Here is a 24,557-nt window from a genome sequence, read left to right on the forward strand (position 1 = left end):
CTCCCAAAGTGCTGGGATTACAGGCGTGAGCCACCGCATCCGGCCAATTTTACCTTTTTTTTTTTTTAAGAGACAGGGTCTTGCTCTGTTACTCAGGCTGGAGTGCAGTGGCGTGATCACAGCTCACTGCAGCCGTGAACTTCAAGGTTCAGGCGATCCTCCCATCTCAGCCTCCTGAGTAGCTGAGATTACAGGTGCACATCACTGCACCTGGCTATAATTTAAAATTTTCTAGTAGCCACATTAAGAAAAAAGTACAAAGAGGTAAAATTTATCTTAATGATATATTTTACTTTACCCAATATATACAAGATGTTATCATTTCAACACATAATATAAAACATTATTAAGAAGATGTTTTATGTTCTTTGTTTTGTCTTTAAATTTAATTTGTTTTGATACATATTCATGTAATAATTGTACATATTCATGGGGTATATAGTGATGTTTCAATATACTATGTATAGTGATCAGAACACTGTAATTAGCATATCTATGATCTCAAATATTGATGCTTATGTTGGAAACATTCAATATCCTCCTTCTAGCTCTTTGAAGCTATATATTATTGTTAACTATGGCCATACTACACTAGAACCTATTCCTCCTATCTAGCTATAATTTTATATCCTTTAACAAATCTCTCCCTATCTCTCCCTTCCTCCTGCCCTTCCCGGTGTTTTTTTTTTTTAACTAAGTCTTTGAAATTTGGTGTGTGTTGTACACTTGGAGCACATCTCAATTCAAACACTAAATTTAAGCAGAAACACTTTACATATCTTTAGATTTTATAAATACCATTTAAAAAGTAGATTCATTTAAGATAATGGATATCCCAGTTACACTGATTTGATCTTTACAAATTATATGAATGTATTAATATTAAATGTTTGAATGCACACTCAAAATATGTATATCTATTATGTTATCAATAAAAAAATAGAAAAAACACTGGGAACAAAAGTAGATTCATGAATCCAGGTTGGTCCAAATGTACTTAAAAGTTTTCCAGTAATTGAATAGAGTATCAGTTTTTCAATTAAAATTAGTTACAGTTAAATAAAATTAAAAATTCAGTTCCTCAGTTGCACTAGTCACATTTAAGTACTCAGTAGTCAATGTGGCTAGTGGCTACTATATTGAGCAGTTCCATTCTAAAGGATTTAGTAGGGGTTTTCTTAGATATGAACTTTGAAGGTGGGAGGATCCTGAATATCTTCCATGTATATAGAACTTTGAATATAACCAAAGCATTTTCATACCTTCTATTTCTTTTTAGCCACACAACGTTTCTGGTAGGTAAGTTGAACAGATGTTATTTGCCCCAATTTACAGATGAGCAAACTGAGGCTTTGAGAAAATTAAAGCCCAAGTTCCCAAAGCAAGTTAGCGATGAAGCCAGGATTGGAATTCTTATTCAGCACTTCTTTTTTTTTTTTTCCCCCTAATAATGCTTTTTTTATTTTTCTATTTTTATTTTTTTTTTTTTATTGATCATTCTTGGGTGTTTCTCGCAGAGGGGGATTTGGCAGGGTCATAGGACAATAGTGGAGGGAAGGTCAGCAGATAAACAAGTGAACAAAGGTCTCTGGTTTTCCTAGGCAGAGGACCCTGCAGCCTTCCGCAGTGTTTGTGTCCCTGGGTACTTGAGATTAGGGAGTGGTGATGACTCTTAAGGAGCATGTTGCCTTCAAGCATCTGTTTAACAAAGCACATCTTGCACCGCCCTTAATCCATTTAACCCTGAGTGGACACAGCACATGTTTCAGAGAGCACAGGGTTGGGGGTAAGGTCATAGATCAACAGGATCCCAAGGCAGAAGAATTTTTCTTAGTACAGAACAAAATGAAAAGTCTCCCATGTCTACTTCTTTCTACACAGACACAGCAGCCACCTGATTTCTCAATCTTTCCCCACCTTTCCCCCTTTTCTATTCCACAAAACCGCCATTGTCATCATGGCCCGTTCTCAATGAGCTGTTGGGTACACCTCCCAGATAGGGTGGTGGCCGGGCAGAGGGGCTCCTCACTTCCCAGTAGGGGCGGCCGGATGGGGCGGCTGGCCGGGCGGGGGCTGACCCCCCACCTCCCTCCCGGACCGGGCGGCTGGCCGGGCAGAGGGGCTCCTCACTTCCCAGTAGGGGCGGCCGGGCAGAGGCGCCCCTCACCTCCTGGACGGGGCGGCTGGCCGGGCGGGGGCTGACCCCCCACCTCCCTCCCGGACGGGGCGGCTGGCCTGGCGGAGACGCTCCTCACTTCCCAGACGGGGTGGCTGCCGGGCGGAGGGGCTCCTCACTTCTCAGACAGGGCGGCTGCCGGGTGGAGGGTCTCCTCACTTCTCAGACGGGGCGGCCGGGCAGAGACGCTCCTCACCTCCCAGACGGGGTCGCGGCCGGGCAGAGGCACTCCTCACATCCCAGACGGAGCGGCGGGGCAGAGGCGCTCCCCACATCTCAGATGATGGGCGGCCGGGCAGAGACGCTCCTCACTTCCTAGATGGGATGGCGGCCGGGAAGAGGCGCTCCTCACTTCCCAGACTGGGCGGCCGGGCAGAGACACTCCTCACTTCCTAGATAGGATGGCGGCCGGGCAGAGACGCTCCTCACTTTCGAGACTGGGCAGCCAGGCAGAGGGGCTCCTCACATCCCAGATGATGGGCGGCCAGGCAGAGACGCTCCTCACTTCCCAGACGGGGTGGCGGCCAGGCAGAGGCTGCAATCTCGGCACTTTCGGAGGCCAAGGCAGGCTGCTGGGAGGTGGAGGTTGTAGCGAGCGGAGATCACGCCACTGCACTCCAGCTTGGGCGCCATTGAGCACTGAGTGAACGAGACTCCGTCTGCAATCCCGGCACCTCGGGAGGCCGAGGCTGGCGGATCACTCGCGGCTAGGAGCTGGAGACCAGCCCAGCCAACACAGCGAAACCCCGTCTCCACCAAAAAAATACGAAAACCAGTCAGGCGTGGCAGCGTGCGCCTGCAATCGCAGGCACTCGGCAGGCTGAGGCAGGAGAATCAGGCAGGGAGGTTGCAGTGAGCCGAGATGGCAGCAGTACAGTCCAGCTTCGGCTTGGCATCAGAGGGAGACCGTGGAAAGAGAGGGAGAGGGAGACCGTGGGGAGATGGAGACGAGGGAGAGGGAGAGGGAGAGGGAGAGGGAGAGGGAGAGGGTTATTCAGCACTTCTTAAGTGTTTCCTTCTTGAGGCATATTTCAAATACTAGGATCTGCGGCTGCAACAGTAGCGTTAAGTGGCATGGCATCCACATTGGTCATCCTTCAGCATCAAATTTGCTGCCTGTGTAGAATTATTGACTGCCCTGTGATCCCTTATATGCCCCTATTCTAAATCCCTCACACAATCCAGCAGGTGTGTCCTTTCTCCTGGAGAGGCTTGACATGATGCCCCTCCTCTTCTCTCTTTACCCCCAGCATCTTGTACCTTATTTTATGTATTAATGATTATTATTATTATGTAGAGACGTGTCTTGCTATGTTGCCCAGGCTGGACTTGAATTCCTGGGCCTTTCTCCTCAGCCTCCCGAGTAGCTGGGACTGTAGTCATGCACCACCATGCTCAGCAAGTTGTACCTTATTTTAAAGCACAATTCCATTCAAACATTTAGCTAAATGTTTTTAGCTAAAACGTTGGTCACCTCTGGGAAGTCAGAAGGTTCAGGGGCAGCACAATATCCTATGCTCTAAATACTCACTGCACACACATGAGCGAAAATAAGAACCACTTCTGGCTCAGGGTTTCCCACCGCCCTTCCAGAATTATGTGCTGTTAACTTGCAGCAGGCTAGTCCCTCAGACATGTCCCAGGCATCATGTGGACAGCAGCCTGAGCTGACACCTGCCCAGTGCAATTTCCTTCACAGATCATGTCATCTCCTTTGCATCTCTCATCCACCTAGCAGAATGTTATAGATCTTCTCCCTGACCCCCACTGTCTGATTCCAGCTTCTTTCTCCTTTATTCCTGCTGTGCCATGCTCCAAGGATGCAACAGGCTTGTTATGTATGACTTAGATGTCCACACTGTATGCACAGATTTTCCCTGGGGAAGAAATGAGAAAAGAAACAGAGGATATGCATGATACCAGAGTGGCCTTTGGAGACAGACATACCTAGTGTGAGCACAGGTCTTACCTCCAGTTTCCTCATCTGTTAAGTGGGGACTACTAATAGGACTCTTGTGTGGGTTAAAAGACATCATGCATGTAAGGCACTCAATAAGGACTCAAGAAATGGAAGTTATTATTGCTGTTGTTTTTAAACAAAAGTAATATTTAGCCGGGCGTGGTGGCTCACACCTGTAATCCCAGCACTTTGGGAGGCCGAGGCGGGCGGATCACGAGGTCAGGAGATCAAGACCATCCTGGCTAACACAGTGAAACCCTGTCTCTACTAGAAATATAAAAAATTAGCCGGGCACAGTGGCAGGTGCCTGTAGTCCCAACTACTCAGGAGGCTGAGGCAGGAGAATGGCGTGAACCCGGGAGGTGGAGTTTGCAGTGAGCTGAGATTGCACCACTGCACTCCAGCCTGGGCAACAAAGCAAGACTCTGTCTCAAAAAAAAAAAAAAGTAATATTTAATTGAAATTGAACTATAATATGTAATTGATTTTATTGAATAATATATAATTGAATATTTAATTTTAAATTTAAACATTTAACTGACAAAGACTGAATACATTCAAGATGTACGGTGTTGACTTGATATGCATGTACACTGTGTAATGATTACCACAATCAAATTAATTAACACATCCAACACCACCCATTTTCTACACTAGATCCCCAGAATTTGCTCATCTGATAACTGAAAGTTTATACTGTTTGACTAACATCTCCCCATTTTCCCCATCCCCTCACCCTAGCAACCACCATTCCACCTACTCCCTGCTTCTATGAGTTTGACTTTCTTAGATTACAAATATAAGTAAAATTGTATGTATTTGTTTTTCTGTATCTGGCTTATTTCACTTAGCATAATGCCCTCAAGTTTCATCCACGTTGTCAAAAATAGCAGGATTTCCTTTACATGGCTGAATAATATTCTATTGCATATATGTACCACAATATATTTATCCATTCACCCATCAATGGATACTTAAGTTGATTCCATATCTTGACTATGATAAATAATGCTGCAATGAACATGGGGAGGCAGATATCCAAAGGAAATAAAATCAGTATTTCAAAGAGATATCTGCCTCCCCATTGAAATACTGATTTTATTTCCTTTGGATATCTGCCTCCCCATGTTCATTGCTCTGCTTCCTCCCTTCTAATAGAAACACGATTTCATTTGGACAGCAAAATGCCTATTTGAAAAGATTCTCCTCCTTGGATGTCCTGCAGCTAGAGTGGCACGTGAGCAGACATCTGCTGTCTAGTACTTCCTCGAAAGCTAGTGTTTTCCTGGCAAAGAGCTCTTTGGTGTCTTTTGCCCTCTCTTCCTGTTTAAAATCCAACCTTGAATCTTGCGTGTGAAGTAGCCACCTTGCAGCCATGGGGATAAGAGGCCCGCAGTGTGCTGCTGCATATGGCCACACTGGTTGTGCACAGTGACTACAGAGTTGAATCAGTCAGGGTCCTGGCAGGATACAGACAGCTCCCTCCAATAGGGTAATGGTGGAGACTTTTTAAAAAGGCACTAATTGAAAAGGTGTAATCACTGTCAGGGAAACATGGTTAAGAGATGATGCAGTACCCTGGGGCTAGCAATAGCAGGGAGTTATTACCACCCCAAACTCTGAAGGGCAACAAGAGAGAGTGGTTTCCAGGACCTGGAGAGAGGATATGGAGAGGGTGGCCAGCAAGAGCAGCCCTCCCACTGGGATACAGCCAACCTGTGGTGCTCTGCACAAAAGGGACGAGGGGCTGATTACCCCAGCCTCACAGTCTCCTGTTGGTAGTGTCTCCCATTGACCAAATCCAACTAGAAGTCAGAGGGCAAGAAGCTCAAGTGCTATAATCCATTCAGGTCAGCCTCTCAGGACACTGAACAGGTTGAAGGGTGGAGAGTATATCTGTAGAAGTAAATGGAAAATATCCTTGCATTATATGAATGGGGTCCCTGGCACTCTGTCATTCTGCAGCCTGGCATATGCTAAAGATGGCAGAGAATCACCACAGCAGCCCTGAACTAACTACTTATGGAAAATCTTGCTATGTGAGGAAAATAAACCCTTAAGTGGTCAACTAAGTTTGGTTAGATTTAGTTACATGCCTGAGTGCAACCCCATGCAATATGTATGCATTTCACATGCATTTTATATTTGTGGTATCACTTGTCAACAAAACATGTATCTTAGTCTCTATTATTCCATGTTTATTTCTTACTAGTTGAAGGTCAGATGTTCATCATTTCTTCTTGCTAACTGGGTCTGCCTTGACTGAGTATATAACTTTTAGATAAGGTCCTAGATAAAATCTATTAAAGCTGATAAGTTTGCCTGGGAGGAAAGGAATAAGTCTTCTGTAGTAGTACATGAATTACCACATTGGGTCAGGCTGACAAGCCTCTTTGCCACGTTTGTCTCCCATGGCTGGGCTCCAACATCACACATATGGGGCAGGAATTACCATAGCAGCCTCAATTCCCTCTCTTTTGCCTGGTGTGGTTCAGTTGCAGGTCATCTTCCTGTTGCCCTGAGCTTCGGTGCTCTTGCTTTCCCCTGCTACTCCCTGAACTGCAGCAATTGCTCCAGCACCTGAGTCTCACACTTGAGTTCCCTCTCTCCCGCATGCGGTAACTGTTTTTCTTCCTTGGCCCAGTTCCCTGTTCTGGCAATTAAGTTAGGTTCTATCTAGCCTGGAGCCCTGCCTTGCTCTTGCCAGCTGCCCTCTCTATGCTTTGGCCATAGCTTCAGCCAAGATCCATGGCTGGAGCCCTGCAATCTGTAAACAGACCTCTCAGACACCATCTGTTTCCCTCACCTCGGCAACAGTCCCTGCCCAGGATCTCTGCTATTGAGTTCTGCCCACTTGCTAGCACTCCCCAGAACCTCTTCTCAGACCTCTGGCAATAAGCCTTTGGCCCTTGGCCTGAGTCCTCAATTGAGATTAAAGACATTGCAATTTACACTCTTGGCTGAAAACACAGGACTGTCTGCCACCTCCAGCACCAGATTCTCATTCTAGGGTTGACTTTTTGGCCTGCAGCTCAGGAGGAGGAATAGAAAGTGTAGAAATATAATAAAATCATGATAATGATAGAAATAAAACAATCTACTACTTATTAAATGCTAACTACATGTCAGACATTGCGTAAGTATAGCACAGTCCTTGCTTGGCATGGTAACAGCACAGATTTCAATTAGCACCGTTTAGTTATATAACACAAGTCCCCCAATAATACAGTTCAAATTTCAGTTACCACAGTATATTAACTGTAAGTAATTGCATAAATACAAGCTTTGCTGCCAGGTTTTCAGTCCACAAAATTACTATGTAAATAACAGATGCACGCCATGGTCAGTGACCACAGCACATCACTTCATTTGTAGTCTGCTGGTGACTGGTCACTGGACATCTGTTATTTAGTTATGCACAGACAGCAAAGCATGTAGTTGTGTTGCCTCTTTATCTCCAAGTAACATTTTAAAAAATGGATGACAGAATTTGCCAATAAAGATAAAAGTGAAGCAAAGAAACAAAAAGTGATTATTGTGGGAGTGAAGTTCAAATCAAAGATCACTGGAGTTACAGAAGAAATTGGTGGTCATGGGAATGTTGACATTGCCACTGTTCAACTCCAGATGGGCATCCAGAGAGACTTAGTAAAGGTAAACTTATGAACATAAATAAGGAAGGAAGTTGTAAGGAAAAGGATAAAGATGTTCCAGAAAGTGACATGGGCAAAAAATTCACATTAAAGGAATGCTCAAAGATATCTCACAACATTGAAAGCACAAAGGAAAACTTAGAAAGGAGGCTGGGCATGGTGGCTCACACCTGTAATCCCAGCACTTTGGAAGGCTGAGGCTCGAGCTCAGGAGTTCAAGACCAGCTTGAGCAACATAGGGAGACCCCGTCTCTACAAAAAATAAAAAAGTTAGCCAGGTGTGGTGGTATGTACCTATGGTCCCAACTACTCAGAAGGCTGAGGTGGGAGGATTGCTTTAGCCTGGGAGGTCAAGGTTGTGGTGAGCTGTGATCATGCCACTGTACTTCAGCTCAGGTGACAAAGACCCTGTCTCAAAAAAAAAAAAAGCAAAACACGTTAATTCTCAATATTTCTGTTTTAAATTATGGCATAATAAAGAAATATTAGGTTTACAATTTTTTCATTTCTCTATATATTTATATCCAACAGTAAGAAAGTTTTTAATATTTTGACAAAAGTTTTTAAACATCACAAAACAATTGTAATTTTTCCCACTGATAATTGAGATCACTTTGAAGGGGGTTGGCTTGCATATCATGTTTACAGAACAGTGCTATCATGCAAAGTGAAGACTGCCTGTACTTTACATGTATTATTTCATTTACCTATTTCTTTCTTTTTTTCCCCCCTTGCTAGGTCGCTGCCCCATTTTCAGCACTAGATGGTGCTGAAACCCACGTTTGCCTCCATTCTAATAAATAATCAGTGCCCCTCGTCCTTAATGGGGGATATCCCAGTAGTATGGGAAGGCTAGCTAGGGGTTCAGTGTCCAAAGGACCTATGGACCCAACCTCCTACAGTGTGGTGCTGCTGAACAGCCACTATGATTTCGTGTCTCCATCTCTTTTTGTCAAGTTACACAGCAGAGTTTCCAGAGCTGGGATGGTAGTCTCACCTCTCCCCTTTGTCTCTGGCTGTTCTCAGGGATATTTCTCCTCTAGGGACTGCTGATGCTTCTAGTGGTTGAGGCAGGGACAAGTCTCCTGCAAGGGAACCCAAGATTGTGGAGAAGCTGGTTGTCTATGCCTTGATCTCACTTTTTACAGTGTACAGCCTGTGAGTTGGGGGAAATTTTCATGCAGTTGGTGCCTGGCAGATTGTGGGGAGGGGATTACAGATATGGAAGTCTGATTCTCTTACCACCTGCTCAGAGTATTTTAAACTTCTCTGTGGCCCCAGCAAATGTCTCATCCTCATATTTGAGTTCTCGGATATTGCTGGTGATAATTTCAGTGTTGAATATTAGTTTTGGGTTTTCCATTGGGGGGTGTGAAGCCAGCTTGCTTCTTTGCTGCCACTTTGGAACCATATTATCTCATTTAATCCTTTGACTAACCCTAAGAAGCAGATGCTCTTATTATTCCCATTTTATAGACAAAGAATCTGAGGTTCAAAGAGGATAAATAATTTGACCAAGGCCATACAACTAGTTAAGTAGCTACAACCTGTTGGGTCTTAAAGCCCTTGATCTTAACCCCAAATGAAACAGTCCAGCTAAATGACTCTGGTGGGTGTTTGATATGGAGGAGTGGGCAGAGAGGAGAGGAAGTAGTGAGAGATGAAAGTACCTTCTCTAACATATGCCTAAAAAGTCTAGAGCAGCACTGTCCAATAGAGCTTTCTATAACACAACAGATGCTCCCTTACCCAAGGGGGATACATTCAAAGACCTCCAGAGATGCCTAAAACCACGGATAGCACCAAATCCTATATACCTCTAACTAAGACAGCTACTCAATGACGAATGGGCAGGTGGCACATACAGTGTGGAAACACTGGACAAAGGATGATTCACATCCCAGGCAGGTAAGAGCGGGACAGCGCAAGACTTCATCATGTGACTCAGGATGTTACACAATTTAAAACTTACAAATTGCTTATTTCTGGAATTTTCCATTTAATATTCTCAGACTGCATTGACTGTGGGTAAGTGAAACCATGGCTAAAGAGGGATTCCTGTACATGTATAGAATACATAATATTTATATAATCTATAATAGAGAATTAATGTATCTATTCAACCCTGGTATACATGTAGGTATACATGGACTTCAGGATCCATCTTTCCTTGATCCTCCAGGACCTTGATCCACCAAATCCCAGCTCTTTCTGAACAGATCTACTTGCCCTATGGGATGTAATTTCCAGTGGAGCTGCTCTACTTCACTAAGTACTCAGGAAATTAGGCTTCTTCCAGCTCATGGTCCAAGATGGCTGCTCCAGTTCTAGCCATTACATTTGCATTCCAGACAGCAGGAAAGAGTAAGAGAAAGGAAGCTTCCCTCCTCCAGAACACATTCTGGAATTATATATATTACTTTTGCTTACAACCCATAGGTCAATATTTAGCCACAGGCCACAACAAGTTGAGGGAAGCTTGGGAAATTAGTTTTTATTTAGAATGGTCATGTGCCCAGCTCAGAGTCCAGATTCTGTTACTGAAAAGAAAAGGAGAGCAGACATTGGGGGTCATCTTGAAGGAGAGTGGGTACAGTAGTCTGGGAAAGTTTTTATTTGTTTGTTTGTATTTTGTTTGTTTGTTTTTTTCCTTCCCAGCCTCAATAATGAGAGGCAGGCAAGGAGAAGGTTGGAAATGATTGCTGGTTGTGCTCTTCCGACCTTTTGTTTGCAACTGGATCCTTCTTCTGGGCCCACAAGTCTCACCATCCAAAATAATAACAATTTACACAGTACCTCTCTCTCCTTGCCAGCCATTGTTCTTTCTTTCCTTACATGGCCAAGTCTCCGTAAAGAATAGACTACACATGTTATCCGCATTTTCTAACTCATGCTTCAGTTCTCTCTGGCTTCTTTCCCTCCCACTCCATTGAAAACATTTTAATTCTAGGCCACTACTAACCTCCTAATTTGCAAATCCAACAGTTGCTTCTTCATCCTCTTCTTCCCTGACCTCTCTGTGGCTTTTGGCTTTCCTTACCACTTCTGCCTCTATGAAACCCTCTTTGCCTGTGGCTTCTTTGACATCACCCTCACCCAGTTCCCTTTTAACTTCTCTGGCTACCTATTCTCTATTTCCTTCATGAGTGCCTCCTCTTGTCTTTACCCCATCAATGCTGGCTTCTTCAGGGTGCTATTTTCCATCCCTCTTCTCCAAACTCTCCTCCTGGGTTGTTGTTTCCAAACTACATTCTTGAAGTTTCAGAGATTGAAGGTACTTTACTGTGAAATGGGGACCTATTTTAGATGCCTCCCTCAAGGACAGATTACTCAAAACTGCTCTACTAAAACATCTTTCCCATTGGATTATGTACTTTGTCATAGATTGAATTGTATCTCCCCCAAAAGACATGCTGAAGCCTTAACCTGCTGTACCTATGAATATGACTTTATTTGGATATGGGATACTTGCTGATATAATCAAGTTAAGATGAGATCACAGGATGAGCCCTAATCCAATATAACTAGTGAATTTACAATAAGAGGAGAAGAGGCTGGGCGCAGTGGCTCACGTCTGTAATCCCAGCACTTTGGGAGGCTGATGCAGGAGGATTGCTTGAGCTCAGGAGTTCAAGACCAGCATGGGAAACACGGTAAAACCTCATCTCTAGAAAAAATTTAAAAACTAGCCAGGCATGGTAGTGCACACCTATAATCCCAGCTACTCCAGAAGCTGAGGTGGGAGGATCACTTAAGCCTGGGAGGTGGAGGCTGCAGCAAGCTGAGATTGCACCATTGCACTCCAGCCTGGGTGACAGAGCCAGACCTTGTCTCAAAAAAAAAAAAAAAAAAAGAAGAGACAGACACACAGGGAGAACACCACGTGATGATGTGATGGAGTCAGAGACTGGAGTGATTCATTGACAAGCCAAGGGCTGCCATGGATTGACAGCTGCCACCAGAAGCTAGAAAGAGGCATGGAAGCATTCTCTCCTACAGGTTTTGCAGGGATCACAGCCCTACTAACACTTTGATTTCAGACTTATATATCCTTCAGAACTGTGAAACAAAACATTCCTATTGTTTCACAGCAGCCCTAGGAAACTAGTACACATTTCCTCATCACCCTGCAGCTCCCTATCTAAGCCACCAGTTATAGCTTGCAATCTCTTTTGTCTTAAAAATATTTTGCCTTAATTTTTCTCCTAGTTCAAGGGTTCTCGGGCTTTCAAATATCATAGACTAGTTTTTTTAAATTTGAAGTTCAACATTAGGGTTGGAACGTTTGATTTTTTCCTTTAACCTTGTGCTATAAGCGCATTAGAAAAAAACTACCATCTAGGCACAAAACTCTCAGAACAAAGTACAGTTCTTTAAATTAAACACTTTGGGTTTTATGAAAAACTCACTGCTTTATTCCAACTCTTCCAGTTTTATTTCAAATCCATAAAAACTTTATTATGGCAACATTTAAGAGCCTCCTATGTTATGTATGTGACATAGAAAAATATTAATAGATAAATATTCATAACCTCTTTTCTGTTCGCAGACATCTTATTTTTCCCTCCCTTTCCAAATTCTCTTTGGACGTATTATGAAATTGGGCTGGCCAGGCGCAGTGGTTCATGCCTGTAATCCCAGCACCTTAGGAGACCAAGGCGGGCAGATCACCTGAGGTCGGGAGTTCAAGACTAGCCTGACCAACATGGAGAAACCTCGTCCCTACTAAAAATACAGAATTAGCCAGGTGTGGTGGTGCATGCCTGTAATCCCAGCTACTCAGGAGGCTGAGGCAGGAGAATTGCTTGAACCTAGGAGGTGGAGGTTGCAGTGAGCCAATATCGGCGCCATTACACCCCAGCCTGGGCAACAAGAGCAAAACTCCATCTCAAAAAAAAAAAAAAAAAAATTGGGTTAATACTCAGTGAGAGGGAGAATTTAAGAAGCAGAAGCTAAAAAAAATAGTGAGAATTCCTTTTGGGGTTTTTGTTTGTTTGTTTGTTTTTTAGACAGAGTTTTGTTCTTGTTGCCCAGGCTGGAGTGCAATGGCACCATCTTGGCTCACTGCAACCTCTGCCTCCCAGGTTCAAGTGATTCTCCTACCTCAGCCTCCCAAGTAGCTGGGATTACAGGCATGCACCACCACGCCCGGCTAATTTTTGTATTTTTGGTAGAGATGGGTTTCACCATGTTGGCCAGGCTGGTCTCGAACTCCTGACCTCAGGTAATCTGCCCTCCTCGGCCTCTCAAAGTGCTGGGATTACAGGTGTGAGCCACCGCACCCGGCCTGAGAATTCCTTTTTAAAACATAGAGAGTTATCTCTCAAAAAAAGCTTAGATAGATGAGAAGGTGGAGAAGCATGCTGAGGTTTAAGGGAGTTGGGTGAATGAGGCATATAAGAGAAATTGAAAATGGTAAAATAAGAGGAAAAAAAGAGTTTTAGGAAATTTACTATACAGTGTCTGTGTTCTCCTTTCAGTACCTCTTGAGAATCTGAGGTAGGAATTTAAATTGCTTTCAATTTTTTCTTCCACTGGACTTGTATCTCTTATTTATCTCTCTTTAATAAAAATAGAGATGGGATCTCACCATCTTGACCGAGCTGGTCTCAAACTCCTGGGATCAGTGGATCCTTCTGTCTCAGCCTCCAAAAGTGCTGGGATTACAGGTGTGAGTCACCATGCCCAGTCCTTTTTCAATTAAAATTTTAAAAAATAACTTGTATTGTGGATATTTAAGATATACAATATGAAGTTATGATATCATATAGACCAGGGGTCCCCAATCCCCAGCAACCAGTCCTCGGCCTGTTCGGAACCCCCATGACCTTCCTGAGCTCCGCCTCCTGTCAGATCAACCGCGCATTAGATTCTCATAGGAGCTCGAACCCTACTGTGAACTGCCCATAGGAGGGATCTAAATTGTGTACTCCCTATGAGAATCTTATGCCTGATGATCTGAGGTGGAACAGTTTCATGCCGAAACCATAGCCCCCATCCCCCTGCCAAGTCCATACCACCCACTCACCTGCCAAGTCCGTGGAAAAATTGTCTTCCATGAAACCGGTTCCTAGTGCCAAAAAGGTTGGGGACAGCTGAAACAGGCAGTCACAAGGTTACTATAGTGAAGCATATTAACATATCCATCATCTCATATAGTTACCACCAACCCTTTTTGTGTCTCTGTGGCAAGAGCGGCTAAAATCTACTCATTTGGCATGAATCCCATATGCAGTGCAGTTTTATTCCTAATGGACTTGTGTGATTATGTGTAGGACCAAATCACAGGGCAGCTAGGCCTTATTAAGCGTTGCATTGGCTGGGTGCGGTGGCTCATGCCTGTAGTTCCAGCACTTTGGGAGGCCAAGGCAGGAGGATCGCTGGAGCCCAGGAGCTCGAGCTTGCAGTGAGCTCTGATCGCGCCACTGCATTCCGGCAACAGAGCCAGACCCTATCTAAAATAAACAAATAAAAATAAAGAGTTGCGTATGACTGCTATCAGAGGCAGTATGGTATAATGGTTGGATATGACTGCTATCAGAGGCAGTATGTTATATGATATAAGGGCTTGGGGGTTCTGGAATCAGAAGCCCTGTGTTGGAATCCTGGCCCCAGTCTTTTTTTTCAACACCTCTCTTTTGTGTCCATCAGAAAATTACTTTACTGCACTGTGCCTCATTTCCCATCCATGAAAGGGAGATAACAGGAGCCACCTCACTGGATTGTTGGATGGATTACATGAGTTAATACACATGAGGCACTTAGGGCATGCCAGGCTGTGGACAGCCCTCACTTGTTAGCTAGCAATGAAACAGAAACCTACAAACCATCTCTCCTCTGCTTAAGCCAAACAAACCAAAAATACCTCTTGTGGCTCACGGTTCCCAAGCTTCCTGGCATGGCTCCGCACAAAGCTGCCTTCGGTTCGCCCGGCAGGCTTTGTAGCGACCTTCCCTGCCCGGGTCCCAGTCACGGTCGGGAGCAGCGGCCGTGGCCCGGGCTCGCGAGGCAGGCTCCCGCCCGCACCCTCCCGTGCGAGGTCCCCGCCCTGCGCTCCCAGCTCTTCGCACCTCTACCCGAGCTTCTCTCACGTTGCTTGTGAGACTGCCTCGCCCACACATCCTAGATGCTCAATTAAAGTGGACGTAAAGGAAGATGCTGTGGCTTCTTCCCAAAATACCGAACGGGAGGCTCTGGGTGGGGATGGGAGACGTGGTCAGTGGGAAGCGTCCTTCTACCCTAAGGTGCGTTGCTCCGGGTGGCCGCTGGCCACGTCGCCTGGGGTGGGGGCGGGGCTCCCCTGTCAGGACCCCCCTTCCCCAGCGTCTCTCCACTGCCCGCGGGCCTCCAGCCTGGCCCCCGGCGCCCGCGGCCACGTGACCCCAGCACAGCTGGAGGCGGGTCCCCGCCCTCCCCAGGGAGCAGCCGGTTGAGGCGGGAGCGGTGCATTGTGGGCAGAGGGGCGGGGGTTGGGAAGATGGCGGCTCCCAGCCTCCTCAACTGGAGGCGAGTTTCTTCCTTCACGGGGCCGGTCCCCCGCGCCCGGCACGGACACCGAGCGGTGGCCATCCGGGAGCTGATGATCATCTTTGGAGGGGGAAATGAGGGCATCGCGGATGAGCTGCACGTTTACAACACGGGTAGGCGCGGCGGCGGCTCGTCGGCCCCGCCTGCTGGAGCTGCGGAGGGGGAGGGGAGGCGAGGCGGCGGCCGCGGCCCTGACAGCTGTCACCGCCCGGTCACTGCTTCCTTGGGCGGGCGGCGGGGAGCGCTGCTCAGCCGGGCGGCCCGGGTCCCGCAGCTCTGTCCCGGACGGCAGCTCTGGATCTCCGGGGCCCTTGGGGCGCAACGGACCCCGAGCGGGGCGCACCGGCCTTCAGGCGGGGGATCCCGGACGCCCCCACCCCAGCCCGACAGGCGGACGCAGGCGACAGAAGACCATGTCCAACCGCCTGGGCCACTCCCCGAAATCTCGCCTCTGTCAAAAAACAAAACCCACTCCAAACCAAAGTTCCTTGGGGCCTTTCCCGTCTTTGCCTGCCTGCCTTCCTTAGGAGGAAGACCATCTAGGGGGTGAGGAGGGAAAACGAGAGGCCTTCTGGCACTCTCGCCTCAAATACAACCCGGTGTTTGGCAGGTAACGGTCAAGAGCCCCTCCGTGGGCCGCGCTCTAAACCGGCGGGGACGTGGTGAGGCGGCCTTGTGTCTGCATACTCGGTGTGGGCGCCCTTCGGGACTGGCCCTCGGAAAGAGGACGGTCATAACTTGAGCACCACTGCAGATCACAAGTGCCCCTGGGCAGGGAGCCCCTATCTTTGAGGGCCTCTGTGGGATAGAAAGGAGACTGGATTTAATTTTTTTTTTCCCCCTTGTAAATGCTCAGGCTGTCACAAGAAATCTGTTTGGTGTAAAGACAGTGATGGAATTTTGGGTCTACTTCATGACCGATAACTTTTCTTTGACCAAACAATTTAATCACAGGAATAATTTGAAGGTTAACAAAATAGTGGAGTCTGAGAAGTTTTATTTTTTTCACCCTCTCCTCCTCCCAGCGCCCCAGCATATGAAGGTAAAATGTAACTGACAGTTTGGTCTTAGTGTAAAATCCCTGGCTTTGGAACAAATTAGACCTGATTTGAATCTTGCTCTGCCGGTTGCCCAGGATCAGCGCTAAAGTTACCAAACCTTTTTAAGCCTCACAATTTTCAGTTGTAAAATAGAGATTTTTATACTCACCCAGCAGGGCGTTTTGTAAGAATTAAATGATACAAATCAGGGTTTTTCCACAGCAGCACTCTGGACCTTTTGGGCCAGGTAATTCTTTTTTGAGGTTGGGGGAAGCTGCCCTGTATTGCCCTGTACATTGTAAGATGTTTGGCAGCATCCCTGCGTCTACCTACTAGATGCCAGTAACAGCCCCCTCCAGTTGTGACAACTAAAAATGTCACCAGACATTACCAGATGTCTTCTGGGGGGCAGAATCATCCCCAGTTGAGACCCACTGATATTGATGATATATATTTGCTGATAGTATATGATAACCGTTGTTTGTTATAATCGGTTTTCATTTTATTTTGGCAACTAGCTACGAATCAGTGGTTTCTGCCAGCTGTTAGAGGAGATATCCCTCCAGGCTGTGCTGCCCATGGATTTGTCTGTGATGGTACCAGAATATTAGTATTTGGGGGAATGGTTGAATATGGAAGATACAGCAATGAGTTATATGAGTTACAAGTAAGTGTATTTAATATTGTTTCATTCTGAGGCTTTAATAATGATATTGTTCATAATTTTTCAAAAGATTGCAACATTACTAACATTGTTTAACACATTTTAATTTATTCAAGTAATGTATTATTCAAGTAAAGTATTATTCAAGTAATATTATTCAAGTAATGTAAACTTCACATTTTATAGCTTTATAGAAAATGTTTCCACTTCACTTAAAACCCAAAGTTTCCTGGCAAGTCTTTTTCCCATACCCAGTGCAACATTTATAACATCAAGATATCTGTTACGTAGCATCAGTTGTACATGTTATATATTTAGGTTTTTGTATCTTAGTGCAGTAGAAACTTTAGCCTGCAACAGGAGCGCCTGGAGAACCTGTGAAAACACAGATTGCTGGGTCCTACCCAGAGAGTTTCTGAGTCAGAGGAAGGCCATGAGCATTTGCATTTCTACCAGGTTCCCAGCTGCTGATGCTCCTGGTTTGTTTGTTTAGAGACGGAGTCTTGCTCTGTCACCCAGGCTGGACTGCAGCCGCGCAATCTCGGCTCACTGCAACCTCCGTCTCCTGGGTTCAAGCAATTCTCCTGCCTCAGCCTCCTGAGTAGCTGTGACTACAGGCACGCGCCACCATGCCCAGCTAATTTTTGTATTTTTAGTAGAGACGGGTTTTCACCATGTTGGCCAGGCTGGTCTTGAACTCCTGACCTCAGGTGATCCACCCACCTGGGCCTCCCAAAGTGCTGGGATTACCCAACGTGAGCCACCGTGCTGTGCCGCAAGTTCTTAAGTATTAAGTACTGCAGGACTCACAGAGGGATAGTTGGCATTGGTATCAACTGACAGATTCACAACTTTGAATAAAACTTTCCACATTTGGAAAATCACCGTGCCTGGCCCCTAGGCTATACTTTGAAAACCACTGCTTTAGTGTTTTAGAAATTGTTACCCTCATACTAATATTTACTACACCCCCCACCTTGACAATACATACAAAAGAGGAGTAACAGTTTCCCATAACCTTTCTAAATTTGAGTCTTATTAAACCAGACTCATAGCCCTTGTTGACTTTTCTTCCTGATCTGTGCCTTATCCCTAGGGCAGTGATCATGCGGGTATCTGCTAATTGACAGATGTGAGTGGTTATACCTATTTACAAGCAACTCATTGCAAAAATAATTTCAGCTAAAGAAAACATCCATGGCCAGAGAATAAGTTTTGGAATTTGATGTGTTAAATGAGCTTTATGTTTACCTTTAAAAGGTTAAAATATTTACCATTCATGGATTACCTTTTTTCAGAAAGTAAGAATATATAAATTTAATCTTGAAGCTATGTATAATACTTTATTTTTCATTTGGAAAATACTTTAGAACAGTTAGTGTTTATTATTATATGCTGAGTTTGCCATGGAAATCTGTGAATATGGAAGAGTAACTTGAATGTCTACTGGAACATGTATTTTAATTCCAGAAGTTAGCTGGTTATTTGTCATTTGTCCCAAAAGTAGTTTTTTAGTGCCTTCTGATGGGATTTAGATTAAAATGTATTGATATGATGTTGCACTATTGACAATATAGGAGTGCTTTCTTGATTTTGTCTGACTGTATTTGTGCCCTTTTTTTTTTAGGCAAGTCGTTGGTTATGGAAAAAAGTGAAACCCCATCCCCCTCCTTCTGGTTTACCTCCTTGTCCTCGGCTTGGACATAGCTTCTCTTTATATGGTAACAAATGCTATTTGTTTGGTGGCCTGGCAAACGAAAGCGAAGATTCAAACAATAATGTTCCCAGGTATGCTGACCCTTTCAGACCAAATGCTTATTTTATGATTTAGAGTAGGAACATTTTATTTTTTCCATCTTTAATTTTTAAAAGGGATGATGCTTAGCTTTTTGCATTTCAACCTAACAGTGGACGGATTTGTGTGTGTTTGTGTTTTCCTTAGTCCCTGGAGCATACTTGTCTTCAAAACTGTGTCTTTTCTTCAGAAAGCATTGGAGCTAAAAACAAAAAAACTGTGTCTTTCTAATGAGAAATCATCTTATTAAATTAATATTAATGTAACTGCTTGTATCAATATATTTGTATATATTGAGCCATAATGCATTTTAGCTGCCTCATAAATGATAATGAAAAGTAACAGATGGTTATTTTAAAATTAGATTTCTCTGGGAATTTGGCGACAAAACTCTGACTATAAAATGAAAGCTATCATTTCCATGTTTTATACAGGAAGCTATTAGAGTAGTTCACACTAGCATATACTTTTACAATCAATTCTTTCCTCCTTTTTCCCAAACAGAATTAATTCACTACCTCTTTTCTTTTCACATCATGTTTTGTTTGTTTGTATGTGGAGTTGCAATAAGCCTTTATGAAACAGCTCGTAGGCAGGTTTGGTCCACAGGGTGTAGTTTGCTGGCACAGATTGTAAATAATGGGGCTATCTACATTGTTGACCCCTATTATAGCTAATGTTGGTTTTTTCTGCAAAGAATTCCTCTTTCCTTTGGGGAACTATACTGTTCCATGTAGTTTTTTTTTTTAATAAATTTTATTTGTGTAAATTTAAGGTATATAACATGATGGTATAAGATAGATATTTTGTATATATATTAAAGTGGTTACTATAGTGGTAATATATCCGTCATTTCATATAGTTACCCATTTTTTTTCTGCCTGGGGCATGAGCAGCTGTAGTCACCACCAGGCGTTGTGGCTCATGCCTATAATCCCAGCACTTTGGGAAGCCGAGGTGGGTGGATCGCTTGAGCCCAGCAGTTCAAGATCAGCCTGGGCAACATGGCAAAACCCCGTCTCTACCAAAAATACAAAAAATTAGCTGGGCATGGTGGCACGCCCCTGTGGTCACAGCTACTCAGAGGCTGAGGTGGGAGGATTTCTTGAGCCTGGGAGGTGGAGGTTGCAGTGAGCCGAGATCGTGCTGCTGCACTCCAGCCTGGGTGACAGAGTTAGACCCTATCTTAAAAAAACAAACAAACAAACAAAAATCCTGAATACAATGCATTATTATTAACTGTAGTCCTCATGTTGTACATTAGATCTCTCAATTTGTTTATCCTAGGTATTTGCTACTTTGTATCTTTTGACCTACATTTCCCCATTTCCTTCCCTTCCTGTCACCCTGACCCTGGTAACCACTGTTTTATTCTCTATTTCTATATGTTTTACCTTTTTTGTTAAAAAAAAAAAAAGATTTCACATATGAGATCATGCAATATTGTTCTTTGTGTCTGTCTTATTTCGCTTGGCATAATGTCCTGCTGCTCCATCCATGCTGTGGCAAATGGTAGTATATTTTTTTCTTTCTTTTTTTTAGACTTTCTCTTTTTTTTTTATTTTTATTTTACTTTAAGTTCTGGAGTGCATGTGCAGAATGTGCAGGTTTGTTACATAGGTATACATGTGCCATGGTGGTTTGCTGCACCTATCAACCCATCATCTAGGTTTTAAGCCCCGCATGCATTAGGTATTTGTCCTAATGCTCTCCCTCCCCTTGCCCTGCAACCCCCGATATGCCCTGGTGTGTGATGTTCCCTTCCCTCTGTCCATGTTTTCTCATTGTTCAGCTCCCTCTTATGAGTGAGAACATGCAGTGTTTGGTTTTCTGTTTCTGTGTTAGTTTGCTGAGAATGATGGTTTCCAGCTTCATCCATGTCCCTGCAAAGGACATGAACTCTTTTTTTTTGAGACAGAATCTCGCTCTGTCTCCCAGGCTGGAGTGCAGTGGCGCAATCCCGGCTCACTGCAAGCTCCGCCTCCTGGGTTCACGCCATTCTCCTGCCTCAGCCACCCGAGTAGCTGGGACTACAGGCGCCCACCACCGCGCCCTGCTAATTTTTTTGTATTTTTAATAGAGACTAGCATGGGGTTTCACCGCGTTAGCCAGGATGGTCTCGATCTCCTGACCTCGTGATCTGCCCACCTCGGCCTCCCAAAGTGCTGGGATTACAGGCGTGAGCCACTGCGCCCGGCCAAACTCATTCTTTTTTATGGCTGCAATATTTTTTTCTTTTTAAGCCCGAATAATATTCACATAGTGTTTTGATCACATTGTCATTCTAGCACTCAAGCTTTGGAGATTTAGAGTCCAAAGGGCTGTTTTCTGATTCAGGTCTTATCATGTGTGTCCTTTAGAGCAAATAATCTAAGCCTGTTTCCTTCACTGTGAAATGGGAGTGATTACAGTGTCATTGTGATAGTGAAATAAGATCATTGGTATAATTTTCAAAGCACTTTCAGGTTGCCATAGCATATAATACAGCAGAGTTATCAACCATTATAATGTCTTTTTACCTGCATTAGATTGATGGTAGGATCTTAACTTTTTTTCCAAACTTTTTTAAAATATAGAAATACTAAAATATCATGGAAAATTTGGAAACTACAGAAAAGGAAAAAAAATTATCCCACCACAGTAATCCAGATACTTTTACTTTTTTTTTTTTTTTGAGACGGAGTCTCACTCTGTCGCCCAGGCTGGAGTATAGTGGCGCGATCTCAGCTCACTGCAAGCTCCGCCTTCCGGGTTCACGCCATTCTCCTGCCTCAGCCTCCCGAGTAGCTGGGACTACAGGCGTCTGCCACCATGCCTGGCTAATTTTTTTGTGTTTTTTAGTAGAGACGAGGTTTCACCGTGTTAGCCAGGATGGTCTTGATCTCCTGACCTCATGATCCGCCTGCCTCAGCCTACCAAAGTGCTGGGATTACAGGCTTGAGCTACCACGCCTGGCCAATACTTTTACTTTCAACATATGTCTTTTGAAAAACTTTTTCCATTAAACAGATTTTTAAAATAACACTGGTAAAAAGTCAAATCAGAAAGTGTACAGTATTCTTTCAACAGCACTATCCCCCAACATAGGCAAATACACATAATTCAATTTGATGTACATCTTTTGGAACCTTTTTCATGTAACACTTTTCATGTACCCTTTTTCATGTATTAGCTTTTGTTAGGTTATTGTTTATAATGGGGCAAGCTTCTCAAGGGTATTCTACTTCAGAGGGCCAGTAGGTGCATGCAGTTACATACAATGCTTTTTAAAGCCTATGTTTAAAGCACACATTCATTTCTGGTCACATTCCATTGGTCAAACCAGCCATATGGCCAAGGCCAGAGTCAGTGGTCTAAGGATATATACTGTGCCTACCGGGAAAGAAGAGTTGGGAACACATTAATACGATCCTCCACACAGACCTAACTATTTTCTTTTCTTTTCTTTTCTTTTCTTTTCTTTTCTTTTCTTTTCTTTTTTTGAGAAAGGGTCTCACTCTGTTACCCAGGCTGGAGTGCAATGGCACAATGTCAGCTCACTGGAGCCTCCACCTCCCAGGCACAAGTGATCCTCCCACCTCAACCTGTTTAACTTCTTAAGAAATTCTACCAAATTGTTTTCCAAACTGACTACACTATTTTACATTCCCACCAGCAGTATATAAGAGTTTTACTTTCTCCACCTTGGCTAATACTCATTATTGTCTGTCTTTTTTATTGTCGCCATCCTAGCGGGAGTAAAGTAGTATCTCATTGTGGTTTTAATTTGCATTTCTCTAATGACTAATAGTGTTGGACATCTTTTCATGTGCTTTTTAGCCATTCATGTATCTTTGGTGAAATTTCTATTCAAATATTGTGCCTGTTTTGAAATTGATAGTTTTCTTATTATTGAGTTGTAACAATTCTTTATATATTCTGGATATAAGTTTTATGTTTTATTTTATTTTTTAACCAGAAATGTGATTTGGCCAGGCATAGTGGCTCACGCCCATAATCCCAGCACTTTGGGAGGCTGAGGCCAGCAGATCACTTGACCCAGAAGTATGAGACCAGCCTGGGCAACATGGCAAGACCCTGTCTCTGCAAAACATTAGAAAATTAGCCGGGTGTAGTGGTATGTGCCTGTGGTCCCATCTACATGGGGGGCCAGAGCAGGAGGATTGCTTGAGCACAGGAGGCCAGGACTACAGTGAGCCATGTTTACATCAGTGCATTCCAGCCAGGGCAACAGAACAAGACTCTGTCTCAAAAAAAAAAAAAAAAAGTAAAATTTGCACAAAAAGGCTTACTGGGATTTTGATAGGGATTTCACTGATTATATATCAGTTTGAGGAGAATCACCATCTTAATAATATTGGGTCTGCCAATTCATGAACATGGGATGTTTCTCCATTTATTTAAATCTTTTAAATTTTCTCTCAGCAATATTTTGTAGTTTTCAGTGTATGTGTTGCTCTTTCTAATTTTGGTAAATGTATTCCTAAGTTTTTTATTCTTTTTGAGGATATTATGAATCCATTTGGTTTCTTTTTTTTTTTGAGATGGAGTCTCGCTCTGTCGCCCAGGCTGGAGTGCAGTGGCGCAATCTCAGCTCACTGCAAGCTCCACCTCTTGGGTTCACGCCATTCTCCTGCCTCAGCCTCCCGAGTAGCTGGGACTACAGGCGCCTGCCACCATGCCCAGCTAATTTTTTTTGTATTTTTAGTAGAGACTGGGTTTCACCGTGTTAGCCAGGATGGTCTCGATCTCCTGACCTCGTGATCCGCCCACCTCAGCCTCCCAAAGTGCTGGGATTACAGGCGTGAGCCACCGCACCCGGCCGATTTGGTTTCTTAATTTCATTTCTGGATTGTTCATTGCTAGTATATAGAAATACAACCTTGGTTTTGTTATTTATCTTGTATCCTGTGACCTTGTTGAATTCATTTATTATTTCTAATATTTAAATGGATTTCAATTTTTTTGTTATTGTTGATTCTTAGGAGTTCTTTACATATATATTTTTTTATATGTTCCAAATATGTTTTCTAAGTCTTCTCTTTGCCTTTTTTTTTTTTTTTTGAGACGGAGTCTAGCTGCATTGCCCAGGCTGGAGTGCAGTGGAGCGATCTCGGCTCACTGCAGCCTCCGCCTCATGGGTTCAAGCGATTCTCCTGCCTCAGCCTCCTGAGTAGCTGGGATTACAGGCTCCCACCACCATGCCCAGCTAATTTTTGTATTTTTAGTAGAGGCAGGGTTTCACTTTGTTGGCCAGGCTGGTCTCGAACTCCTGACCTCATGATCCGCCCGCCTCAGCCTCCCAAAGTGCTGGGATTACAAGCATAAGCCACCATGCCCAGCCCACTTTGCCTTTTTTAAAAAGGGTTTTCTGTTTAGTTTCATCATGTTTGACAATATTTTCTTCTATGGCTTTCTGGTTTTGAATCTTGCTTTGAAAGACTCTCCTTCAGGAAAATTATAAAAATAAATTTTCTATATTTTCTTCTAGTTCATTCACACTTTTGTTTCTGTTTAGAACATTAATGCATTTGTGATATACTTTTGTGACTAGTGTAAGGCTTTTTACTTCTTTTCCTAGTTGATTTTCAATTTTCCCAACACCATTTATTAAATAAGCCATGTTTTCTATTGGTTTGAAATTCCATCTCTGTCATATCTCAATTCTTGTATAAATGTGTCTCTCTAGGCTTTCTAGACCAGGGTTTGCAAACTATATCCTGTGGGCCAAATGTGGCCTGC

The 24,557-nt window shown here is 43.9% G+C and overlaps 1 protein-coding gene and 1 long non-coding RNA gene across 4 annotated transcripts in view; one reads left to right on the forward strand and one right to left on the reverse strand.

Moving 5' to 3' along the window:
* Positions 1-270: 270 nt before the first annotated feature.
* LOC129525825 (uncharacterized) lies at positions 271-15,188 on the reverse strand. Of its 2 annotated transcripts, none has more exons than XR_010129408.1 (3): positions 14,655-15,188; positions 13,818-13,884; positions 271-4,053 (listed from the first exon to the last, which is right to left on the reverse strand). It is a non-coding gene; the product is annotated as an uncharacterized lncRNA (long non-coding RNA). The 2 variants fall into 2 exon arrangements; XR_008670321.2 differs by having other exon boundaries at positions 14,860-15,178.
* HCFC2 (host cell factor C2) overlaps positions 15,185-24,557 on the forward strand; it is a 48,299-nt gene continuing 38,926 nt past the window's right edge. Inside the window, exons 1-3 of one of the 2 annotated variants that reach the window (XM_019038376.4) lie at positions 15,185-15,429; positions 16,875-17,023; positions 18,648-18,808. In XM_019038376.4, coding sequence (XP_018893921.1) covers positions 15,267-15,429; positions 16,875-17,023; positions 18,648-18,808 — 473 coding nt within the window. In that variant the 5' untranslated portion in view covers positions 15,185-15,266. The remainder of the gene's footprint in view (positions 15,430-16,874; positions 17,024-18,647; positions 18,809-24,557) is intronic. The other variant, XR_010129407.1, reaches the window with a different exon arrangement.

The sequence above is a fragment of the Gorilla gorilla genome, chromosome 10, assembly GCF_029281585.2.
Source record: "Gorilla gorilla gorilla isolate KB3781 chromosome 10, NHGRI_mGorGor1-v2.1_pri, whole genome shotgun sequence".
NCBI classification, from domain to species: domain Eukaryota; kingdom Metazoa; phylum Chordata; class Mammalia; order Primates; family Hominidae; genus Gorilla; species Gorilla gorilla.